Here is a 20,969-nt window from a genome sequence, read left to right on the forward strand (position 1 = left end):
ACCGACCTGTTTTCATATTCATATGAAGCAGAATGTTTTCAAAAACTTCTACGTTAGAAGAAAAATGTATAAATCTCTAGCTGTGGCTTTCTATTTGACATTTACATATATCGAAGACATATTATCTATTTAACAATGATAATTTTCATTTAGATGTCAATTCGATATATCCCAAGGACTCGAAAAAAAGACACCACATAGTCGTCCACTTCTGTTTCATACTTAGATATTTTATTGAAAGTAGACATTAAAGGCAAACTGACAACTTAACTATATGGTAAACGGGATGATTTCAGCTTCTCCATCGTCAACTTCCCACATTTATGTAGCAATAGTCCATTATCACCTGCATGTGGTGTTTATATATCTCAACTGATTCGATATGCAAGAGTTTGTTCTGGGTATAGTCAGTTTTTAAATCGAGGTAAACTACTGACAAACAAGTTGATGGTACAGGGGTTTCAAAAGTCTCGATTGAAGTCAGCATTTCGCATTTTATGGCCGTTATATCGATCTAGTTAGTCAATACAACCTATCATTGGGTCAAATGCTGTCTGGCGTGTTTCATACCGATTGTTAAGCCGTTCTTGGCACACTGATTTTGACTGCGGATAACTCCGTTTACCTGATCAGGATTTTGGATTCACGGCGGATCCGATACGCAAGAGCGTGTTCTGCTTATGGTCAGTTTTTAAATCGAAGCAGGCTACCGACAAACAAGTTGATGGTGCAGGGGTTCCAACAGTCTCGTTTAAAGTCAGCATTTCGCAAATTATATGGTCGTTATAACGATCTAGTTTGCCAATACAACATTTCATTGATCAGGATATAGGTATCACGGCGACTGTGACCGGTCGACAAGGAATGCTTAGTCCTCCTATAGACCTGATCCCACCTCTGGTATGTCCAGGGGTTCGTGTTTGCCTAACTATATATTTTGTGTTTCTTATGGGAGTTATGAGATTGATCACTCTTCGTTATTTTCACCTTTCATGGTGTAATGTAAAATTAGAAAAGAAAAAGTAGTGCCGTCTTGGTTGTCAATGGTGTGTGTCCCCATTAGTAGTTACATTTATACAATACAAACGAATTTTCTGAGCGTGCTTAGCCAATCAAATTGCGTGTTACAAGTAAAATTATATACATTTACAATATGCTATTTTGATATATCCAATAACTGCAAAAGAGTAGGAGTCTCTACAATATGATACTGTCCTAATTTGTTCATTGAACTCATGCACGGTTTTCATTATCCCAACGAGTCATTCCCGCTTGTTTGAAACATGGGTAAAAGTCACATCAGGTTTAAGGGGCATAAAATATGAAACCCCACTTTTTATATACAAGTGAGATTTGAATCAAAAGTGACCTCTTTTAAGTTTCATACCTCAGGCAGATGCGAATAGAGAGGGGGGACTAAAGGCCCGATCCCTTCCCCTTTGAGCTTTGTAGAGATGAATATATTTGTATTTTTCATGTTCAACCAGTTGTTACAACTCTGATAGTAAGTGCTAAAATTTTCTTGGGGCGAAACTCCCTTTAAAACGCTGGATTCATGCATGTGTATCAAGCTGCTCTCGACCTAAGAGTTTCAACAGACTAATCATGAACCCCTCCACCTAAAGTGTGAAATATGTAGCTCTGGGTTTGAGTGAGCTAGTGCAAGTGTTGACTCGGACTCTATGAAATACAGTAAAAGTTGCAAACCGGTTGATGATCAAAATACTTCAAATATATTGGCTCTAACGTTGTTAAAATCAATAGTGTGTAACAAAACGACAGAATTTAAAGGTACAGGTAACTATAGGGACTTCTTGATATTTCAGTCAACTCACTACTGAAACTCACCTGTTTTAGCGGGGATTCAAATAATGATGCATAAATGATAAAACTAGTCCGAAAAATAATTGGCTTTTTTCAGTCATTGAAACACAAGCAATAGATACCACGGATGAAATCGTGTTTTTGACATTTCCAGTGTTAAGGATATATATTAATACGTTGCAGTAACATCGATTGTTTTGTCATCTCACGGATATACATACACTGCACCCAGACAGAGTTCAGCATTCGCCAAACTCCTCCAGATGTGGTACAACCAAACTGCTTTCTGATGTATAAAACGACTACTAAAATGGCAAGGAAGCAGACCCTGGTGCTTGTGATGATAGTGATTATTAACTGCGACGCCAGTGTACAAGATAGCTACTCAAAGTTACAATATGGACACAGACTGGATAAGAAGACAATAACCTCTTTTGTTGACTTCAGTATTTTAGACTGTGCTGAGGAGTGCTTGAGAACAACACGATGTAGATCCGTTAGTTATTACAAAGGAGCACATTTCTGTGAAATAAACTATGAGAACAGATCTTCAGCTCGTGACAGATTTGTGGAAAGTTCGGGGTGGATCTACAGTGAAAAGGAATATTGGGATATTGTGAGTATGATATCATATTTCTTGACCAGTTTCAAGGCAACTTCTGTTTTGCTAGCTGGCCAAAAATCGTCATTTCTCCTTGATATCTTTTAAATATTTTTACTGAGACTAAACTTGGAGAAACTCTTGCCTTGATAGAATTCAACCACTGATTTTATACATACTTTCTCAAACATCGAAACTAATTAGGTAATTTTTACCTGCAAAATATTGCGCCGCGTATGCCTATATATCTCGGAACAACATTATGTTGAAGTCATAAAATAATTAGTTTTGATAGATAAAACATAGTGGGTCTAAATCGGATTATTTACTTGCGAAATACTCAATTTGCGTTTGAATATGAAGTCACAGATACATGTATGTAAATAGTTTAAAGATTTTATGAAAATAAAAATTTACGAAAATATACATATATCATGTAATGATGTCGTAACTCCTGAAGATTGAAAATGAAACCGGTTGAGTTATTTTCGGTTTTCTAATCTTTATTATACTATTACTTGTGTGGATATATATATATATATATATATATATATATATATATATATATATATATAATCCAATTTTGGATAAGCTCTGTGGACGAATAAGGCATGTCCTAATTCGCTCCACTTTTAACATATAAAGTATTAAATTAAATCATTCAATAAATTAAATAAAATTAAAAATTAAAATAATATAGATTAAATAAAACTTATTAAATATATTTAATAGAATGATTAAATAAAATAATAAAATTTCTTTATCAATGTTATTACTTATTTATAATTAAATATATATTTTTAAAAACATATCATTTTGTAGAATATAAGTTACTTCTTTATTTCGTTATGATTTATGACATATGACCACATGTATGTGTTCGGCCATCTAAAGACAGTATCACAGTCCTCAGACGTGTTGGTACAGAATGGACTTTATTTATTTATATTTATTTATTGTTAAACCATGGGACAACACATACGTCCCATACGGAGCATATGTATGTTACTACAACACACTTCAACTTCACTATGTTGGTGTATTTGGGAGGTGTTGGAGAGTGAGGCTGGATCGCAATGAGATGGATAGTATTATGGCAGATAATACAGTCACCAATTGGTTAACGATATATAGTTAACCAATCCTACGAATATTAAACAAACAAACCATACTACAGTTATAGACAAATATATACACTACAGTTATAGACAGATATCTACACTAAAGTTATAGACATATATCTACACTACAGTTATAGACAGATATCTACACTACAGTTATAGATAAATATCAACACTCCGGTTATAGACAGATATCAACACTAGAATTATAGACAGATATCCACACTAGAGTTATAGACATATATTTACACTACAGTTATAGACAGATATCTAAACTACAGTTATAAACAGATATCCACACTACAGCTAGATATAGATATTTACACTACAGTTATAGACAAATATCTACACTACAGTTATAAACAGTTATCCACACTACATTTATAGACAGATAGCCACACAACAGTTATACACAGATATCCACACTACAATTAAAGACAGATATCCACACTACAGTTATAGACAGATATCTACACTACAGTTATAGATAGATATCCACACTGCAGTCATAGACAGATATCAACGTTACAGTTATAGACAGATATCTATACTACATTTATAGATAGATATCCACATTATAGCTATAGACAGATATCTACACTACAATTATAATAATAATAATATCCTTTATTTATACAGGATTGCACAATTAGTTGTATAAACTAGTTTACATTATGGTCCTGTCTATAACATATATAGTTATATACAGATATCCACACTACAGTTATAGACAGATATATACAATACTGTTATAGACAGATATCCACACTACAGTTATAGACATATATTCATACTAAAGATATAATCAGATATCCACACTGCATTTATGAACAAATATCCACGCTATAGTAAAATATATTTAAGAAGGAAATAGATATAAGGAAGGACTGGTACGTATTAAATCCACTAAATATTCCCTGTGGTTCTTAAGGATAGCAAGTAGAAGTTACTGGACATTTTATGGAAACATGCACTGCTATTGGTTGTTACTTTATCAAGAGTATCTCTAATAGTTTTCACATATTGATATTTGTTTAAATTCATTGAAATCTACCAGAGGTATACCACTTACTAAAAGTTTTATGTGAAGTAGAAGGTTTTTGAATGTTCACATCTATTCCGTTACTGTTACAGGGTAGGGTGTATTCTTGTTCGGCATCCAATAGTTCCATCAATGAAAAATGCAAACCCTTACCAATGGGCAGGTTTGAATGTGTTGTGTCAGGTAATAAATTATGTTTTCCATTTAATCATGTGGGATTTTTCCTCGTTACTTTCCAGTATGAGAACGTGTAACCTGAATGCCAATCTCAAATAACATACACATTAGAATGAAATATTTAAAAAAAAAATGACAACAGAATAAGAGGCAAGCTACTGAAAAACAAGTTGATGGTACATGGTTTTCAACAGTCTCGATTAAAGTCAGCATTTCGCAAATTCTATGGTCGTTATAACGATCTAGTTTGTCAATACAACCTATCATTTGGTCAAATGCTGTCTGGCATGTTTCATACCGATTGTTAGGCCGTTCTTGGCACACTGATTTTGACTACGGATAACTCCGTTTACCTGATCAGGATATAGGGCTCACGGCGGGTGTGACCGGTCACTGTTCGTTATATTCGCCTTTTATCATTAACCTTGAAATATAGACCCACTCAAAACACGTATTTTACAGTATTTTCATTGTTACCAGATTGCGGCATTCCATCCCATAGGGGAGTGAATATGAGCAGCGTCGGCAGATGGGATGGGATTGGAATTCAAAGATTCATGAAACTTGACTGTTGCCAAAACTACATTCAGTCTGGTTCACGGATGTTTGTTTGCGCACCAAACGGACAATGGAAAACGGACTTGAAATGTGGTATCCTTTTTTAAAAATACAACAAACTTTATTACATCGCTTAATAAGATTTGCTAACAAAGAAGAACAGGTATTATATCCGGTGATTTTTTTCTTGATCATTTCCTCTTGGATAATTGTTAACGAAAGAGCAGACACTACTTAGCGTTGCGTGTTAGGTTTGCCACAGCGGATACGACCGGTTGACAGGAAATACTTATTTCTACCTCTGTAATATCCAGAGATCCGTGTTTGCCCAATTCTTAATTTTGTATTCCTAAGAAGATTGATCACCGTTTTTTAGCTCCACCTTTTCATAATGTAAACTGCTCTAAATAGTGTATATAAAGTGTTTCAATCCATTCTCAGGAATTAGTAGCTTGAATTGATGAAAGGCGAAGATAACGTACAGCGATCAATCTCATAAATCCTATAAGCAATACAAAATAGATAGTCGGGCATATACGGTCCCCTGGACACTCTAGAGTCGGGATCAGTTGCCTAGGAGGAGTAAGCATCCCCTTTCAACCGATACGTAATTCGAAGTCTCATTCATGTACTTGGTGTATCAAAGCAAAATGTCTCTTAATAAAGTACTTTCCAAATAAAGAATATTCTGTTATGGAGTACTTGCATTTTTTCAAATCTTCTATATGAATAATGATCATATGAAAGGCATATATAATAGGGAAAAAGAGCAATAAATGACAAAGTTATGAGAGGGAAATAAAGGAAAGACAGAAATAAGCAGCTTATTTTACTCAAGGTATATATTTTGAATCATAAGTGCTGATCTATTTCTTTTCTTGCAGTTATTGATCACTGTGCTTCTTCTCCCTGTAAAAATGGCGGAAATTGTACATCCAATTCAACAACGTTCTCATGTCAGTGTGCAGATGGCTTTTTCGAAAACACATGTGAAGGTATGTGTTTTAAGTATGCGTGCTAGCAGTATTCGATCTCCAGAGACGTACCACTATGTTGTAACAACATATCAACATTGCTTCTGCAATTCTGTACTCATAAAACAAACTTGGCAGTAATTACATATTTAATTACATATTTGGTAATTCTACTTATACTCCAATATCACTTTCGAAAGTTGAAATTCTTCAAAATCATACCTCAGTTTTAAAGACATCTACTATTACAGTCAATGGAACGAATGAATATGAGTTACCGTACCTAAATTAGATTTTTAAACTTCACAAAGACCCTAACAAACATAGAAACATTATTAAATCCAGTCAAAGTTCCACCAAGTCCATATTTTTGCTCCTCGCGAAAATATTAACTGCTGTGAATGAGAACATTTTGTAAATCGTATGTTTTTCAACCTTTTATACGATCATTTCTCACGATAAATCAAAGACTACATTTTTTGACATCATATAAATTCACTTCGTCAACAAAAATGGAAAAATGAAAAACTTCTTTTTAGTGAACAGTCATTTGACAAAATCACTTTGCTAACCATGATTTTACGATTAGTTAATGTTGAAATGATGATGGAGTTCTCCATTGAAAATATCTTCGTTGTGTTTGGAGATTACTTCTTCCAACATTCTGTTGGATTTTCCCACGGGCACAGGATTGGATACATAAATAACCAACTCTTATACTAGGGTTCATAATACATGATAAAAAGGAAACGGCACTAACAGATAAAACAGTAACAATGAATTCTTCATATTAACCCAAGATTGGTCAATGTCTTCAACGAACCTCCCATGGCTGCCTTTAGACGTCCCAGAAATCTGAAAGACATGGTGATGCGAACCAAATTTGATTATCCTTTGCCCAATGGGGGGTTTAGAAGATGTTCTGATGCGAGATGCCTGATGTGCAAACACAGCGTTAGCACGGATAGTTTTAAGAACCCTGTCACCGGCCATTGCTACATAATTCTTGGGGGGGGGGGCACATCCTGTCGCACGAACAACTGTATCTATCTCATTATCATAAGCTGTAAGGTATGTGACTAACAATACTTAGGTAAAACTGGAGACCTACATAGAAGAAATAACCATCGGTCTACTATTAAATCCAAAAGGGTCAAAGAATCCGTTTCCGAGCATTTCATTCTCACAGGACACAAATGGGAAGACATGACAGTAGTAATCATTAACCATTATACTCACTGGACCGATTTGGAGAGAAAAAGCAAGGAGAAATTCTGAATGCATAGCCTGAAGTCATTTCTCCCCAATAGCATGAGCAGATTTAGTGACTTTACCAGAATGAACGTGATCAAGCTTCCCCTAACTATTACTCAATGTTGTTCTGTTTGTTTTTCACTGTCTTTTTGCCGACTACCTCTTGTTACATCATCATCATTATCGAGTAATTTAATACTTTTTTGATTTATTTTTTATTATTTATTCATTAGTATGCATGATATCCTTACTTAGTCCCCATATTTATTTTTTTCACGTTATTCTATACTCCATTACCGGATTGTATTGATTTATTACTCTATTCAATATTTTTATATCATTTTATTATTTTAATTTTCCCTCATAGTTCAACACTAGTTATATAGCTTTACACCTCCAGGTACGAAATACACATTATGTGCCGTCATTCGAACGAGTTAACATACCACTTGGGTACGCTGATTAGTTAACCCGTTCTTTGTTTTTAACTTCATCTAGCATAAGACTCACTAGTTCAGTTTGGTCCTTATTCATTTGACCTCTCATCTACTATCAGATCCGACACTTTGGATGTTGGGTGTTGTTGGTTTTTAGTACTTTATATATACATGTATATATATATATATATATATATGACTTTTTGAAATCATAGCATCATTGTATAGAATTTAATGAACAAAAATATTCTACTGTTGGGATGTAGAGAATTCCATTTCTGCTTGATTTCTTTCACCTAAAATTTTACATTGAAATCTATAGGAAGAGAATGTTTTATTGAATATTGTTTTTATAAATCAAATTTTCATACAAATCTCTTGCTAAAAAGTTACATAAACTTCCTATTGGTGAAACTATGAAGTAAAACTAATCATTCATCGCACAAATTTTAGATAAGTAGATTTTACTTATTTTTACAAGAGCGGATAACTCTTCTAAAAAGTATCACGCCGAACCATTAACTCCAAAGACAACGGGAATATTCTTTTGTCGTTACACATAATGCCGGTAACAGGAATATCTATACACTTTTTATGCTTAACGTTTCTTTCCAATTTTGGAACCATCTGATAATATGAAGAAAATTATACAACCTAGAGATATTATCTATAATCGACGACAGGCCCCCGTTCTAAGAAAAAAAGTCCGTTTAACAATCCGGGAGGATATACCATCTGTTCAATCTCTAGATGCGCAACCTGTGTCTTTATCAAGGAAGGAAACATAGCCCAGCTTATATCAGTAATGGAAAACCCCGCCAACTTCTCATTGAACTGCAGATAGAGAATTTTGATATACATGCATATATATATATATATATATATATATATATATATATATATATATGTGTGTGTGTGTGTGTGTGTGTGTGTGTATTGGTGCAAAATTTAAAAGCACTTTAAATACGTTCTTGAAACATTTCGAAACGCAAGGTTACACACTCGGATCACCTCGGTCGATTCCATCTAACCTCGGATGTATGAAGGTTTGTTTTCACCCATATTACATATACCGTGACATATAACAACATGTATAGCGTCACTGATCAACTGGAACTACTGACAGTTCCCGCGAAATACAGTCCATTTTAACATACATTTTTTTAAATAACACTTCCAGTGTTTGTAACTATTTCTCTTTGAGAATCATGTATTGTTTTTCCCGAAATAGAGAGCAGTTTTCGAAGGAAAACTCGATTAATTCATTTTAATCCATGATGCAGAAAAGATGAGAAACAGTAAATTTGAAAAAAAATATTGACAAACTGCAACATTTGGTGGCGGGTGTTTGGCACAATCCATTTAGAATTAAAATTTAACCTGTGGTCAACCCGAGGAATCGCTAAGCACCCAGGGATTACCTCCCTTTGACACTTGCGCAAAGTGCCCCCACAGGTAACTGTGATGGGAACAGGCCTCTTGGTACCCCCTTTCAAGAGTGAACGCCACATACAATGAGGAATTTCGGTTGTGACTCGAGCCCTAACTCTATCCTGTCTCCCCTGTGTAAGACACCCAGGGTTAAGCCCAAAAACTTGTCCTTGGTACAGCAAGGATCAAGCCGGTCCCTCAGGTACCACTGAGGTGGCCCTAAATCCTCCCCAGTGCTGAGGATAGATTATCCAGAGTTTTGAGCCAGACATAAGAGAAATCCTCATTTATGGTAATCCCTGAATTCCACCAAATGGACTTGTCTATACAAGACCACCCGCGACCAAGCGTTATCAGCTATAACCATGGTAATTAGTTTGATAATAAGCTAATTTGAAATCCAAACTTTTAGGAGAAGAAATATAGTTTAAGCCATGAGGGAGAGGTACAAAATCTATATTTCATCGGGATAGACCTTGATGTCCTGCTTAGACAGCAGAAAGGTTTCCAGTCCCCCTTGTAGATTGTTGAGGAATACAGAGTTACCCAACTCATTAAGCTGGGTTCTATCGCACCTGAACAGCTGTTTGTCGGCAAATATGATTGAAGGGTATGAATTACCAGCCCCCTCTTTGTTTTAAAAACTGTTTCACCTTGCGGTTAATATTATTGCGGACGGCCTCGACCTTAGATGAATCTTTGGCACTGTGCCAATACAAACGTGGTAGCATGTCAGACCATATGATTGTCAAGTTGGGGGCTAACAATTTGCATCTTAAGAACGAACATTTGATGCAATGGAAAAGTTCCAATGCAGGAACAATTCCTTTATCATTGGAACCCAGATGTACCACCAGGTAGTCTGGGGAGGATGTTTTTAACTTTTGTTCGAACAAGAAGTCAACGTTTCCCCATTTCATTCCTCTAGTTCTAAACCACAGAATGCTGACGTTGTTCAGCTGCAAGTTCAGGTGCTTCCCTCCTGGACGTTTGATGGCACTGCGTGCAGCTCAGTAGACAATTGAAGAAGTAAACACCCAAATGATTTTCTTTCTACATATAAAACTTGAGGTTTGTTAGTACATATGAAGTAAGGAAATGCTAGTAAATAATTGGAATTAGGGAAATCTAATATATGTGGTGTATTGATTGTTTATTTGATTTGGAATGCCCCTCATTGCTGCCTCAGTGGCAGCCCCAATACGAAAGGAATGAGATTTAAAACTTGCAGTGGTAATATGACAACAACTCAAAGATTTAGACAAGAAAGCAGCAAACTGATAACGCGTGAGGGGATTACCGTTAAAAGGGACTAGCAGCTGACTATTGGATGATAATGGGGTATTTCTGACTGATAAATACTGACCAAGTGCGGATACAGGACAGGCAACATCCCCTGTTTCTGAAAGAAACAAAGTACATGACCTACCTGACTGGTCAGTTTTGGATTGTCGAATTGTAAGCTTAATTAAGCGACTGTCACTGGATCTAACAATGTCGATGTCACTACGTCGCAATGGTCTTAAGTCAGAACTCTTAAGTGATGTAATTGTTAATTCGCCTACGCGCGGGAATAAAAAAAAAACACCAAAAAAAAACGCCAAGCTAAATGCAGCCTGAAATAGGCAAGTTTCGTAGCTTAATGTACAAATGTTGCCCAGTGCCTGCATGATCTTGACAAGGGTGTTATATGTAACTGGAGCTCGGGTGTCTTGAGTCTGTTTGAGCCTGTTTGCTCCCTCCAAACTTTTAGTGAACAAGATGGATTTGGTATTGTCCAACAGACTTTGAATTTTGAACATATAAGACAAACCACACATATATGTTCTCATACATGAGGGTGACCAACCTTTAAGAGACAAGTAAGTTAAAAATTGCACAATGTGATCTAGTGGGGCTGACCAAACAACTGGTAAATGGAATTGATACCTGAAATGACTGAAGCTTTCACACGCTGTATTATGGGTCTGCCAAATTTTGTCATCCACAGATGCCTGCAGTAATCTGCTAGCCTCTTCCCTTAAACCTGCCATATTTCTGGGGTGGGTGGGATAAGCACTGGATCTGCATGAGGTGCTATTACCCGAAATCGAGACCACTGACAACGAGAAATTGAATCTGCTATGGCATTTCATTTTGTATCTATACACTCGGCTCTGAATATGATATTAAATGTTAGGGGTTGAAGCACAAATCGCCTGACCAAAACCATGACATCTGGAGATTTGGAGGTTTGTTTATTCATGATATAAACTACTGCTTGGTTATCAATATGAAGCAATATCCTTTTGTTTGCCAGTAATGGCCCCCAAACTGATAGAACAGCAGCCACCGGGAACATTTCCAAGAACGTCAAATCCTGAAGCCTACTTAGCACAGATCATTGGTGCGGCCATATGTTAAAGGCCATTTACCCTCAAAACAATACCAAAATCACCCGCCTGACCACCAGTACTATCAGTGTAAAAATTAAGTGTTTCATTAGCAACCCAAAATATATCAGGAAATATAGTAACTCCATTGTACTGACTAACGAATTGTAACCACATCTCCAAATCTAACTTCATGGCAGTAAATACTCTAATTTTGAAATTAGACCTCCTAACTCCAATAGTAGCATCTATCATCCTCCTAATGAAAGCTCGACCTGCGACTACGACCTGACAAGTAAAGTTTAATTACCCAATAATAGATTGCAGGTCACGTAGAATAATTTTCTTAGCGCCAATGCAGTCCTGTATTATCTTATCCAACTCTGTCAATTTATCTTGAGGCAATCGCATATGCATGGATAAGGTGTCGAATTCAACACCTAGAAAAACTAAACAAGTAGTTGGCTTAACTGTCTTGTCTGGAGCGATAGGGACATTAAGCCGGTCACTAACTTGGTGAAATATCTGAAAAATGTGTCTACATGTGTCGTCTTGAGATGTCCTCCCAAATAAAAAATCGTCAAGGTAATGTATTATGTTATGGTTACCAGATGCCTTAGTCAGCAGCCAATGCAAAAAGTGCTAAATTTGTTAAATACAGCATAAGAAAGTTTCGAACCAAATGGCAAGCATTTGTCATAATAATATTGATCATTATATTTAATGCCAAGTATATCGAGGTCACCTGATTTGATGGGCAGTAAACAGAAAGCACTTTTCAAGTCAGTTTTAGCTAAAAGTGCCGCCCCCCACGGCCTAAATTACTGCTTCATCTACGTTACTATATTTAACAGTACAAATAACTGGGTCGATAGAGTAATTGACAGTCTCGAATTGTGGATGTGATAGATGATGAATCAAATGTTGGTCATCATCTTTTTTTGGTACAAGTCCGACTGGTGAAAGTAGGAAAAGGAATGGCCTCAGCGGGGCCTGCCATTTAACCCAAGGTAACTTCCTTATCTAACTTTTATTTTACCATCATAGGTGCTAAGCGTGCCGAATTCAAATTTATGACTTCCCTATGTGTCCTTGGGCCTGCATAATGCAGGGGAAACCAAATTTAAAACCATGCATGATCTGAATTATATCTGGTATAACAGGTAATGATAAAAGTCCATTACATAACTCAAGATATTTGATGGGGGTATACGCGAAGCTGTACAAATTTGGGTGAATTCAACTACTGGGGACAGTTTGCTTGAGGTGTGGTCCGCCACAGGCCGTGCATCGGTGTCGAAACTTACAGGGGTTGAAAGAACAGGAGCCCCTGTTGAAGGCATAGCAGATACGCAATAGTTTCGAAATTTTGTTGGGAATTTAGTTATATTTGGCCCCTTGTCCCCCGCCCTGGGTGTTATGTCCCTGTGCGATTTGTTGTTTTTGTCTAAAATTGCCACGAAAGGGAAAATTATTCCCATTGTTGACCGAATCCCTGTCAATAACGCGAGTTGACTGCCCAATCTGTGGGGCTCATATGTACATGATCCATAATTTCGAATCCACAACCCCCATGATGAGGATGGGCACCGCTCTTTTTTTAAGGCGATATTGCTCGGCATACTTGAACCAACCAGCATGGCCCACTCTGCTAGCTGCAAGGCGAATATTGTTCTTGTATTTTAACAGTCCCTGAAACCTGTCTGAGAACTTCTACTAAATAAATAGACATGTAAATAATAAAAGCGGTTGTCCAAATATGAATGTTGGTTATAGCTTTAAGCTGCTGTTTTTCAGTCATGATTTGCCCATCCTTGATAACAGGCTCCCCAGTAACATGGGGGTCAGTGTGCAAGTCGCGGGCTTGCTTCAAAAGGAGGGGCAAATCAATGTATTGCCCTGTCCAAATTTTAGATTTAATGGCCGGAGGTACATAAAATCCTACTGAGTCCAATGTGCTTAACTCGGCATTTGGCCGACTGACATGAACCCGTTCACCAAACGGTAAGCCTGCTAATGTTTCATTATTTTCACCTGACTGATTATAGTGATACATAGAATCGTGACCAACAAAGTTGATAACATGGTTACCTGTTGACCCTGTACCGCTTGGTCCCGATTGAGCTTCACATACAGCACCGATACCCTGGGAAATTGGCTCGGGCGGAAAACAGGTGACCACGGGGGGCTCATGATGAAGGTCTACCATTATGGGGGTCAGATTTTGACCCCCAGCCTTTGTTTTTGTTGACCTCGCCGTTTCACCTCCGTTTCGGGTTTTAAACACTGTACGATACGTTTTACGACTCTTCGTTTTGCTGTTAACAGTAGCTCCGTGTCGTTTCTTGGGCGGCATAATGTCGATGTTGATGGATTTCTATCCCAAATATCTTCTACTACGAAAATTGTAAAATGGCCGGACAATGCTGCAGCTGATCAGTGTCAGTACAGGCTTGATTACATGCTATAAAATATGATTAAGCATATGGTCGCCAAAACGTTTGGAGTTGGACAAGGTCGCAGGAGTTGTCGCGCCTGCCCATGGATTAAAGGCATTTATCTAAATAATGATAAATTACAATAAAACATACTTTGATCACTACTTTCTGAAAGCGGAAGCTTTTCTGGAAGAGTAAATAGATGACCGTAATGCAAATGTTAGGCGCAGCTACATATTACTTAACGTCATACATCCGAGGCTAGATGTAGGGTACTGGAATCTGTCGAAGTTTGCCGATCGAAGACTACATACACAGAAGAACTTTGACGTCACAATGGGTATTACAATTGACAAGTATCGTCATAATATGTCGTAATATTTCAAGAGAGTGTTTTTTTCTTCAAATTATATATATACCGGTCGTAGTAGCTCAGTGGTAGAGCGTTCGCTTCGTAACCAAGAGTTTGTTAATTCGAGTCTCGCTCGTGCCATGGCCGCGTCACACTTAAGTCGTTAAAATAGATAGTGATTGATCCTTCGCCAAACACCCGGTATTTAGAATAGAGAATCACGCGTCTTTCGGATATGACCTTAAAAACGGAGGTCCCGTGTCACGGCAGGCGTTGGCACGATGAAGAACCCTCATTGATACGGCCCTGAGCGCTAAACACAGGTCTAAAGTTCTGGTACTTCACCTACGGCTGGTGACGGCTCAATATAAGTGACAGATTCTCGACGGGACGCAAAACAATCAATCAATCATATCTACTAAGATCCCCACTTAAACCTCAGCGATAACGATCATTACCATTTATGTTTATTTTACCACCCAGGCATGTTTATCATACATATAATAATAAATTCTCTACAATTAGTACACTTTCCTCCGACTACTCCACATCTAGTTTTATAAGGAAAATAATCTAGTGTTCCCAGTTCTTCTTAACTATGTTTCTCGTTGTTAATGATATAAAGGAATGCATTTAGTCCTTTTTCCGAAGTCTCATTGAGCTAAGAAACAAATCATAGCTTGGTTTGTGGAATTATGAATGTTTCACAAGGTACCATCAATCCGTCGATTGGTTTCTATGGCTAGATTTCTATATCTCGTTGCTCACTAAGTGGCATAAACGTTTGGTAGTGGGAAATGTTCAGCAATACTTTGACTTTATTCATGTGGTTTCATGGTTAAACAATAACATTGCTGCACGGTTGCGTCCACCGATTTAATGCCCAGTGAATCATCTTGGATATTAATCACCTCCATTGATACGATTCTAGTAAACATATGCCACAATTATAATCCTTAAATAAAGTTTCAACTTTGTACCACAGGGTACAATACTCACACATACACTCCACTCAGGGTTTCCACTGTAGAAACAGATAGTATTACCCATACAATAATGTGACAATGTTTGCGCTCGGCATTGTTCTTTAGCCTACACGTTCTCGTGTTTACATTGCAGTGTTACTTAATCGACATCGGAGTCGTTTCTAGGAGAACAGGTACCGTTTTAGAACTTCCTTGTATCTTACATTAGATGATTAAAGTCAGGTAGATAGTGCCCCCTTTTAACTATTTATCAGATCATATTCTCGAAAACATCATGAAAAAACCCTGATGTGAAACAAGCGCAATGACCTAGAAAAACTCAAGATATTACTTAACACATGATGTCACACAACACATAACCCCACAAACTACTTTATGCTCTTCCTAGCTATTCGTCCAGAATAATGTCTACAATCGTTAAAGACCGCGGCATCTCCCAGTTTGAAAACTGAAATGGGGAATTAGAAGAAGAATAGTGTCCTTCTTGGATGCTGCGATAGATAAACTACGACGTTCTTTATGATACTGTCGTTCATGACGTGATTCCGTGTGTGCTTTGTGATATTGATGACACTGAACAAGGTTCGTTCTCTTCTCATTTATCATTTTAAAACTGTTGAGAATTTTGTAGGTTGTGAAAAGGACTGGTTGGAATACAAAGGCCATTGTTACTTTCATGGTACCACAGAACTCACCTGGAGAGAAACGCTGGTATAGTATATCAACATTTATTGCCCTGAGATAACCTAATAGCAGATGTTTTATATTCCATTCGTATTTCTGTCTGCACCTTCGCCTTTGACTACCATCTGTTATAGGATCGAATGTTGTCTGGCGTGTTTCATACCAATTGTAAGGCTGATTTTCACTACGGATTACTTTACGTTATAGAGATAACGAAATTGTACCCCCTTGGTTAGAAATATATCATACATATTCACAGACATAAGACTTAAACATCATATACAAGTAATTATGGAATACTGTTGCATAAATGTGGAAAGTTGGGGACACGGAAGTTGAAAGCATCCTGTTTGTCATGAAGTTGAGTTGTCAGATTGCTGTTAACTATGTTTAATATGAAGCAAATATAGAAGACTCTGTGGTGTATTTTAGTTGAAGTTCACTGAGATTTATCAATTATCTACTAATCTCGGTTCTTGACTTTACCGACGTAGCTCTGTTTTTTTTCCCAGCTCTTATAGCTCGAGATTTGATTATTACAATTGATTAAAATTGGAACGTCGTATTAAGTCACATTTAATTTTAATCGAAAGAAATAAACAATAAGAAGCACCTTTCGTTATCTGCTGATGGTCTGATTACTTTGAAGTTAAGTGTTAAAGAAACTCTGAATCGACCGCCTCGCTTCCTTAAGTGAGACTAACTCCATGTATCAGTCACACACTAAAATTGAATTCCATATCATCGGAATACCTTTTTTCGTATCGTCTCATATACTATAAAGAATGTATAGTGTTTAGAAGACGTTTTGCTTCATACGAATACAAACAAAAGATCGATTGATAAAGAATCGATAATCGTGCCCATGGGAATTCAAACAGACCTTTAGAGGATAAAGACCCCATAGATATGATACTAGATAGTACCAAAAATAAAAATCCCGAATGAACGTAAAATCGTAGCTTCTGAAAGTGAATATTCTAATTGTTTTAGATGGAATGTGAAACCAGATCGTCCAAATTAGTAGAGATTGAGGATAAAGAAGAATCTATATGGCTTGCTAAAGAATTTCTTGACAAAGGTTAGTATATCTGTCTCACCCTTCCTGAGATAATACTGTAAAAGTGTTCTTTTTCACGCTGGGGTTTAAGTACGCATTTTACTACGCCCAACGTTGCTTGGGGGAAATACTGGGTGACTGAATAGGATTATATTATATCAAATATTTATAAATATACGCGTGGGTAAAATTTACTTGCTTATTACGTGACCGCCTAATTAGTGTAAATCCACCACGCGTAAATAACCACTTTTACAGTGTACATTTTCTTTCATTCAAATGGTATCAGTCTGAATTGGAGAACCACTAATCAGTGGATTCTGTAGTTTATATGAAAAGGACAATAGCTATCAACTTTGGAATAAAAGTTATTATTTTCGTTTCTGTCCGTATATTGTTTAAGATCACTTTTGATAATTTGTAACTCAGGTTTGCATTGCATTTGCATTGCATTGTTATGTGGTGAAGGGCCATGGTTTTGTACCTTCGCAAGTTGGTTAGGGTAGTAGCAGTGAGGATTATTTATCCCACCAACGCTTACCGTGACATGTGACTTTCGTTTTAAGTAATATCTGAGGAACCCGTTAATATAATTAGTATTGGGTTCTTAATAAAGAAAAAGACACTACCTATGCTAAACGTCTTGCAGTTGAGAATCGAGTCCAACACTTTTAGTTGAGAAGCGAGTACCTTAATCATTGGACTACTACAACCAGTGATGAAACGTTTTGAAATTATAGATCACCATTGTCAAATGCTGAATATGTTTAAAAAGAAAACAATGAATCCCACAGTCGAGAAAATAGGACATTTGATCGAACTTTGATAAAAATGTTCATTATTATCAACATGCCCGTCTGTATGTCCATCGATATACATGGTTTTGTCTGGACGGGAACTAAGAGGCTAAGGCATGGCATGTTTATGGAAACTTGTACATTTTTATTCGTCATCTAAAGCTGTGAAATCGATATGTAAAATATTACGTTCTTTATATTCAATCAATGACCCATGTAAACTTTATTCAGACAACTGTTACGTCACAATTGAATGTGCACGTAGAAAGACATTGAGTCGTAGGATTTCCGTACCCTCAAAACGATGGCGTAAGCAAAACCGCGACCTACGTTAAGGAGATGATATGATGGATTAATCGTGTAATTTTGTCGGTGAACAGCATTTTATTTTCTAAGATACTAGACCATGGATTTTCATAAAGCTAACGCTATTGACGAAATGGCATAAAGCATAGCAATTTATACCCTTGTGTAGTTTTAAGATTGAAATATATTTCTAAATATATCTTATATTTTCAATAGAATTTTCTAGACGTTATATAAGAGCGAGCTACATGTAACTCTGTTCTAAATACCTGATGATATGCTTATAAAACTAATAGCAAAACTACATATTTTATTCTTTTTCATTGATTTTCCAGTATCCTTTCAAAATCGGCATGTACTATGAAACACCCTGTATACAGAAACTCATGTATAGCTGATGCATTTTGGAAGTATCGTTGATTGCCAACCCCATTATAACTACAGTACTTCACAATACATTCAACATATTGTCTAATTCCAGCTACATGTACCAATTATGTTTATTCTGACTGCAAGGCTTGGACGGGTGGAAATGATATTTTGGTAGATGGCGATTATAAGTGGCACCACTCCAGCTCGACCATGGACTTCGAAAACTGGAATCAAAATCAACCGAATGGGAACCATAATGGTGAAGACCAGGACTGTGTCGAGTTGCTAAAAAATGATGAATGGAATGATGAAAACTGCAATACACGGAATTCGTTCATTTGTGAAAAAACAAAGACATAGATACCAATACGAATGACGTAATACCACTTATTTACGTTGAGCTATATTTAATCGTAGTCAATATAAAGGCGAAACAAGGTATGATTATAATCTGCCGATTATAAAGTCTCCTAAACGAAGTACTGGCTGTATAAAAGTGGGCTTTCTCTGGGTACTGCTATTTTCCCTCACATTCCTCACATTTCTTCACCTTTCATTAATAACTCACCTGCGCATAATTCATATCAATTATCATTTCATTTAGAATTTAGACTACAGATACCTTGATTTTGAAATTTTCAAAAAAAAATCCCTCTCCATCCTTTAGTGAAACTGACATCACTTGACCTTGATCCTAGTTTGTAGGTCCCAACAAGCTCTGATAAATTATGAAAATATCATGCCTCTATGTTTTTAAATCAGCTTTGAATTTGTGATTTTTCAAAGAAATAATACAATGTACATACGTAATGCTCTTACAGTACAGCTCTTACAGTGCTGTTACAATTTTGTTTACAAAACAAAAAAACTTCAGCTGATATTTGAACTGTAGTTTGTTGTTATACGTGTATCCTCTCTGTATGTTTAATTATTCGTATGGATTGTTGTAAATTGTTTTATATGTTATTATGGTAATCATATCATTACTATAGGCACTATATATTGATAATAATAATTTTGCATTTCAATTCTGACACTTTAATCACATGTATGTGCACATCGATTTTATATCATCTTTTTTCTCACATTTGTAAAGCGGTTTAGAGAACTAATGTTGATAGGGCGCTATATAAATCTTTTAATTACAATTACAATCAGTCCCAGTATGAAAGAAAACTAAGTTATTGTATTGCTTTCATCATTTTCAACACAAATACATATACACCTTTTACTCACACTCTCATACAGATTAAAGAAAGCGATATAGAAAATTACATATATATTCTAGTATTTATTGTTGAAAAAAGACACACTTTTATCAGCATTTGAAACGAAATTTCGAAGTTAGACTATTTCGTTTTGTAACTTTACCCTCTAAAATGTAGAAATTATATAAACATTTCAATATATCATCAAAAACAATATTGACACTATTTCTTGGATGTTGTAATATGTATCGCTTCACTAAGAGGAATATAAAGTTTAAAACCATGTGTTCTTTTTCTGGAAAACCAAAAATAACAGTTTGTACATTAAATCCCCTTATCTGACCAGATTTGTGAAAAATCCAAGCGGATAATTTTGTCCACAGTGGAGAGAGAGAGAGAGAGAGAGAGAGAGAGAGAGAGAGAAGGACAATACAAATGATATGCTTAATTGTTTCTAGTTCTAGTGCACATAATGAACAAAGTGGAGAGTTCTTATTTTTTGACATATGTAGGAGTTTGTTAATACCTAATATTCCAAGAATAATTATATAGTTGAACCATACCAGTCCTTCTTTTTTTTGTCACTGATTTGATGTTTGTATATATATGTTTCCAATTTAAATGTAATTGAAAATCTAAACGATTAACCCATTTGTTTTCGCAAACAGGTCGATGCTGTGATTTTGACATTAAATAGTCATAGATATTCTTTGATCCTTTTTTGTGTTTTCACAGAATGTGAATGAATTCAGGTTGATATGGTTGCAAATACTGAGAAAAAAGACAACACTCGAAACATTCTTTGACTAAATTGTTCCTCTTCAACCGAGGGTATAGAGAATAAGATTTGATATCAAAATTAGTGGTTTAATTGGCAGACGTATATATCAAATGAGTTGCTCATTCTATAAGCTCTGGCAACTGACTTGTATAAAAGAGATCTGCGTATAATCTGTAAAGCCATTTATCTTATGA

General features: G+C 36.2%; 1 protein-coding gene across 1 annotated transcript; it reads left to right on the top strand.

The window, feature by feature from the left end:
* The first annotated feature begins 1,632 nt into the window (after positions 1-1,632).
* On the top strand, positions 1,633-20,705 carry LOC130047775 (neurocan core protein-like). Its single transcript, XM_056143195.1, has 7 exons — positions 1,633-2,440; positions 4,681-4,771; positions 5,246-5,416; positions 6,208-6,318; positions 16,199-16,278; positions 17,245-17,332; positions 18,896-20,705. The coding sequence occupies exons 1-7, from the start codon at positions 2,114-2,116 to the stop codon at positions 19,144-19,146; spliced, it is 1,119 nt and encodes a 372-aa protein (XP_055999170.1). The 5' UTR covers positions 1,633-2,113; the 3' UTR covers positions 19,147-20,705.
* The last annotated feature ends 264 nt before the right edge of the window (positions 20,706-20,969 follow it).

The sequence above is a fragment of the Ostrea edulis genome, chromosome 7 (assembly GCF_947568905.1).
Source record: "Ostrea edulis chromosome 7, xbOstEdul1.1, whole genome shotgun sequence".
NCBI classification, from domain to species: Eukaryota; Metazoa; Mollusca; class Bivalvia; order Ostreida; family Ostreidae; genus Ostrea; species Ostrea edulis.

Bases quoted from the DNA above. Each gene is read 5' to 3' on its own strand.
- LOC130047775 (XM_056143195.1), top strand. From the start codon at position 2,114: ATGTATAAAACGACTACTAAAATGGCAAGGAAGCAGACCCTGGTGCTT. The intron at 6,319-16,198 runs GTATGTGTTTTA...AGAATTTTGTAG, and splicing joins TTTCGAAAACACATGTGAAG to GTTGTGAAAAGGACTGGTTG. The intron at 17,333-18,895 runs GTTAGTATATCT...GTCTAATTCCAG, and splicing joins TAAAGAATTTCTTGACAAAG to CTACATGTACCAATTATGTT.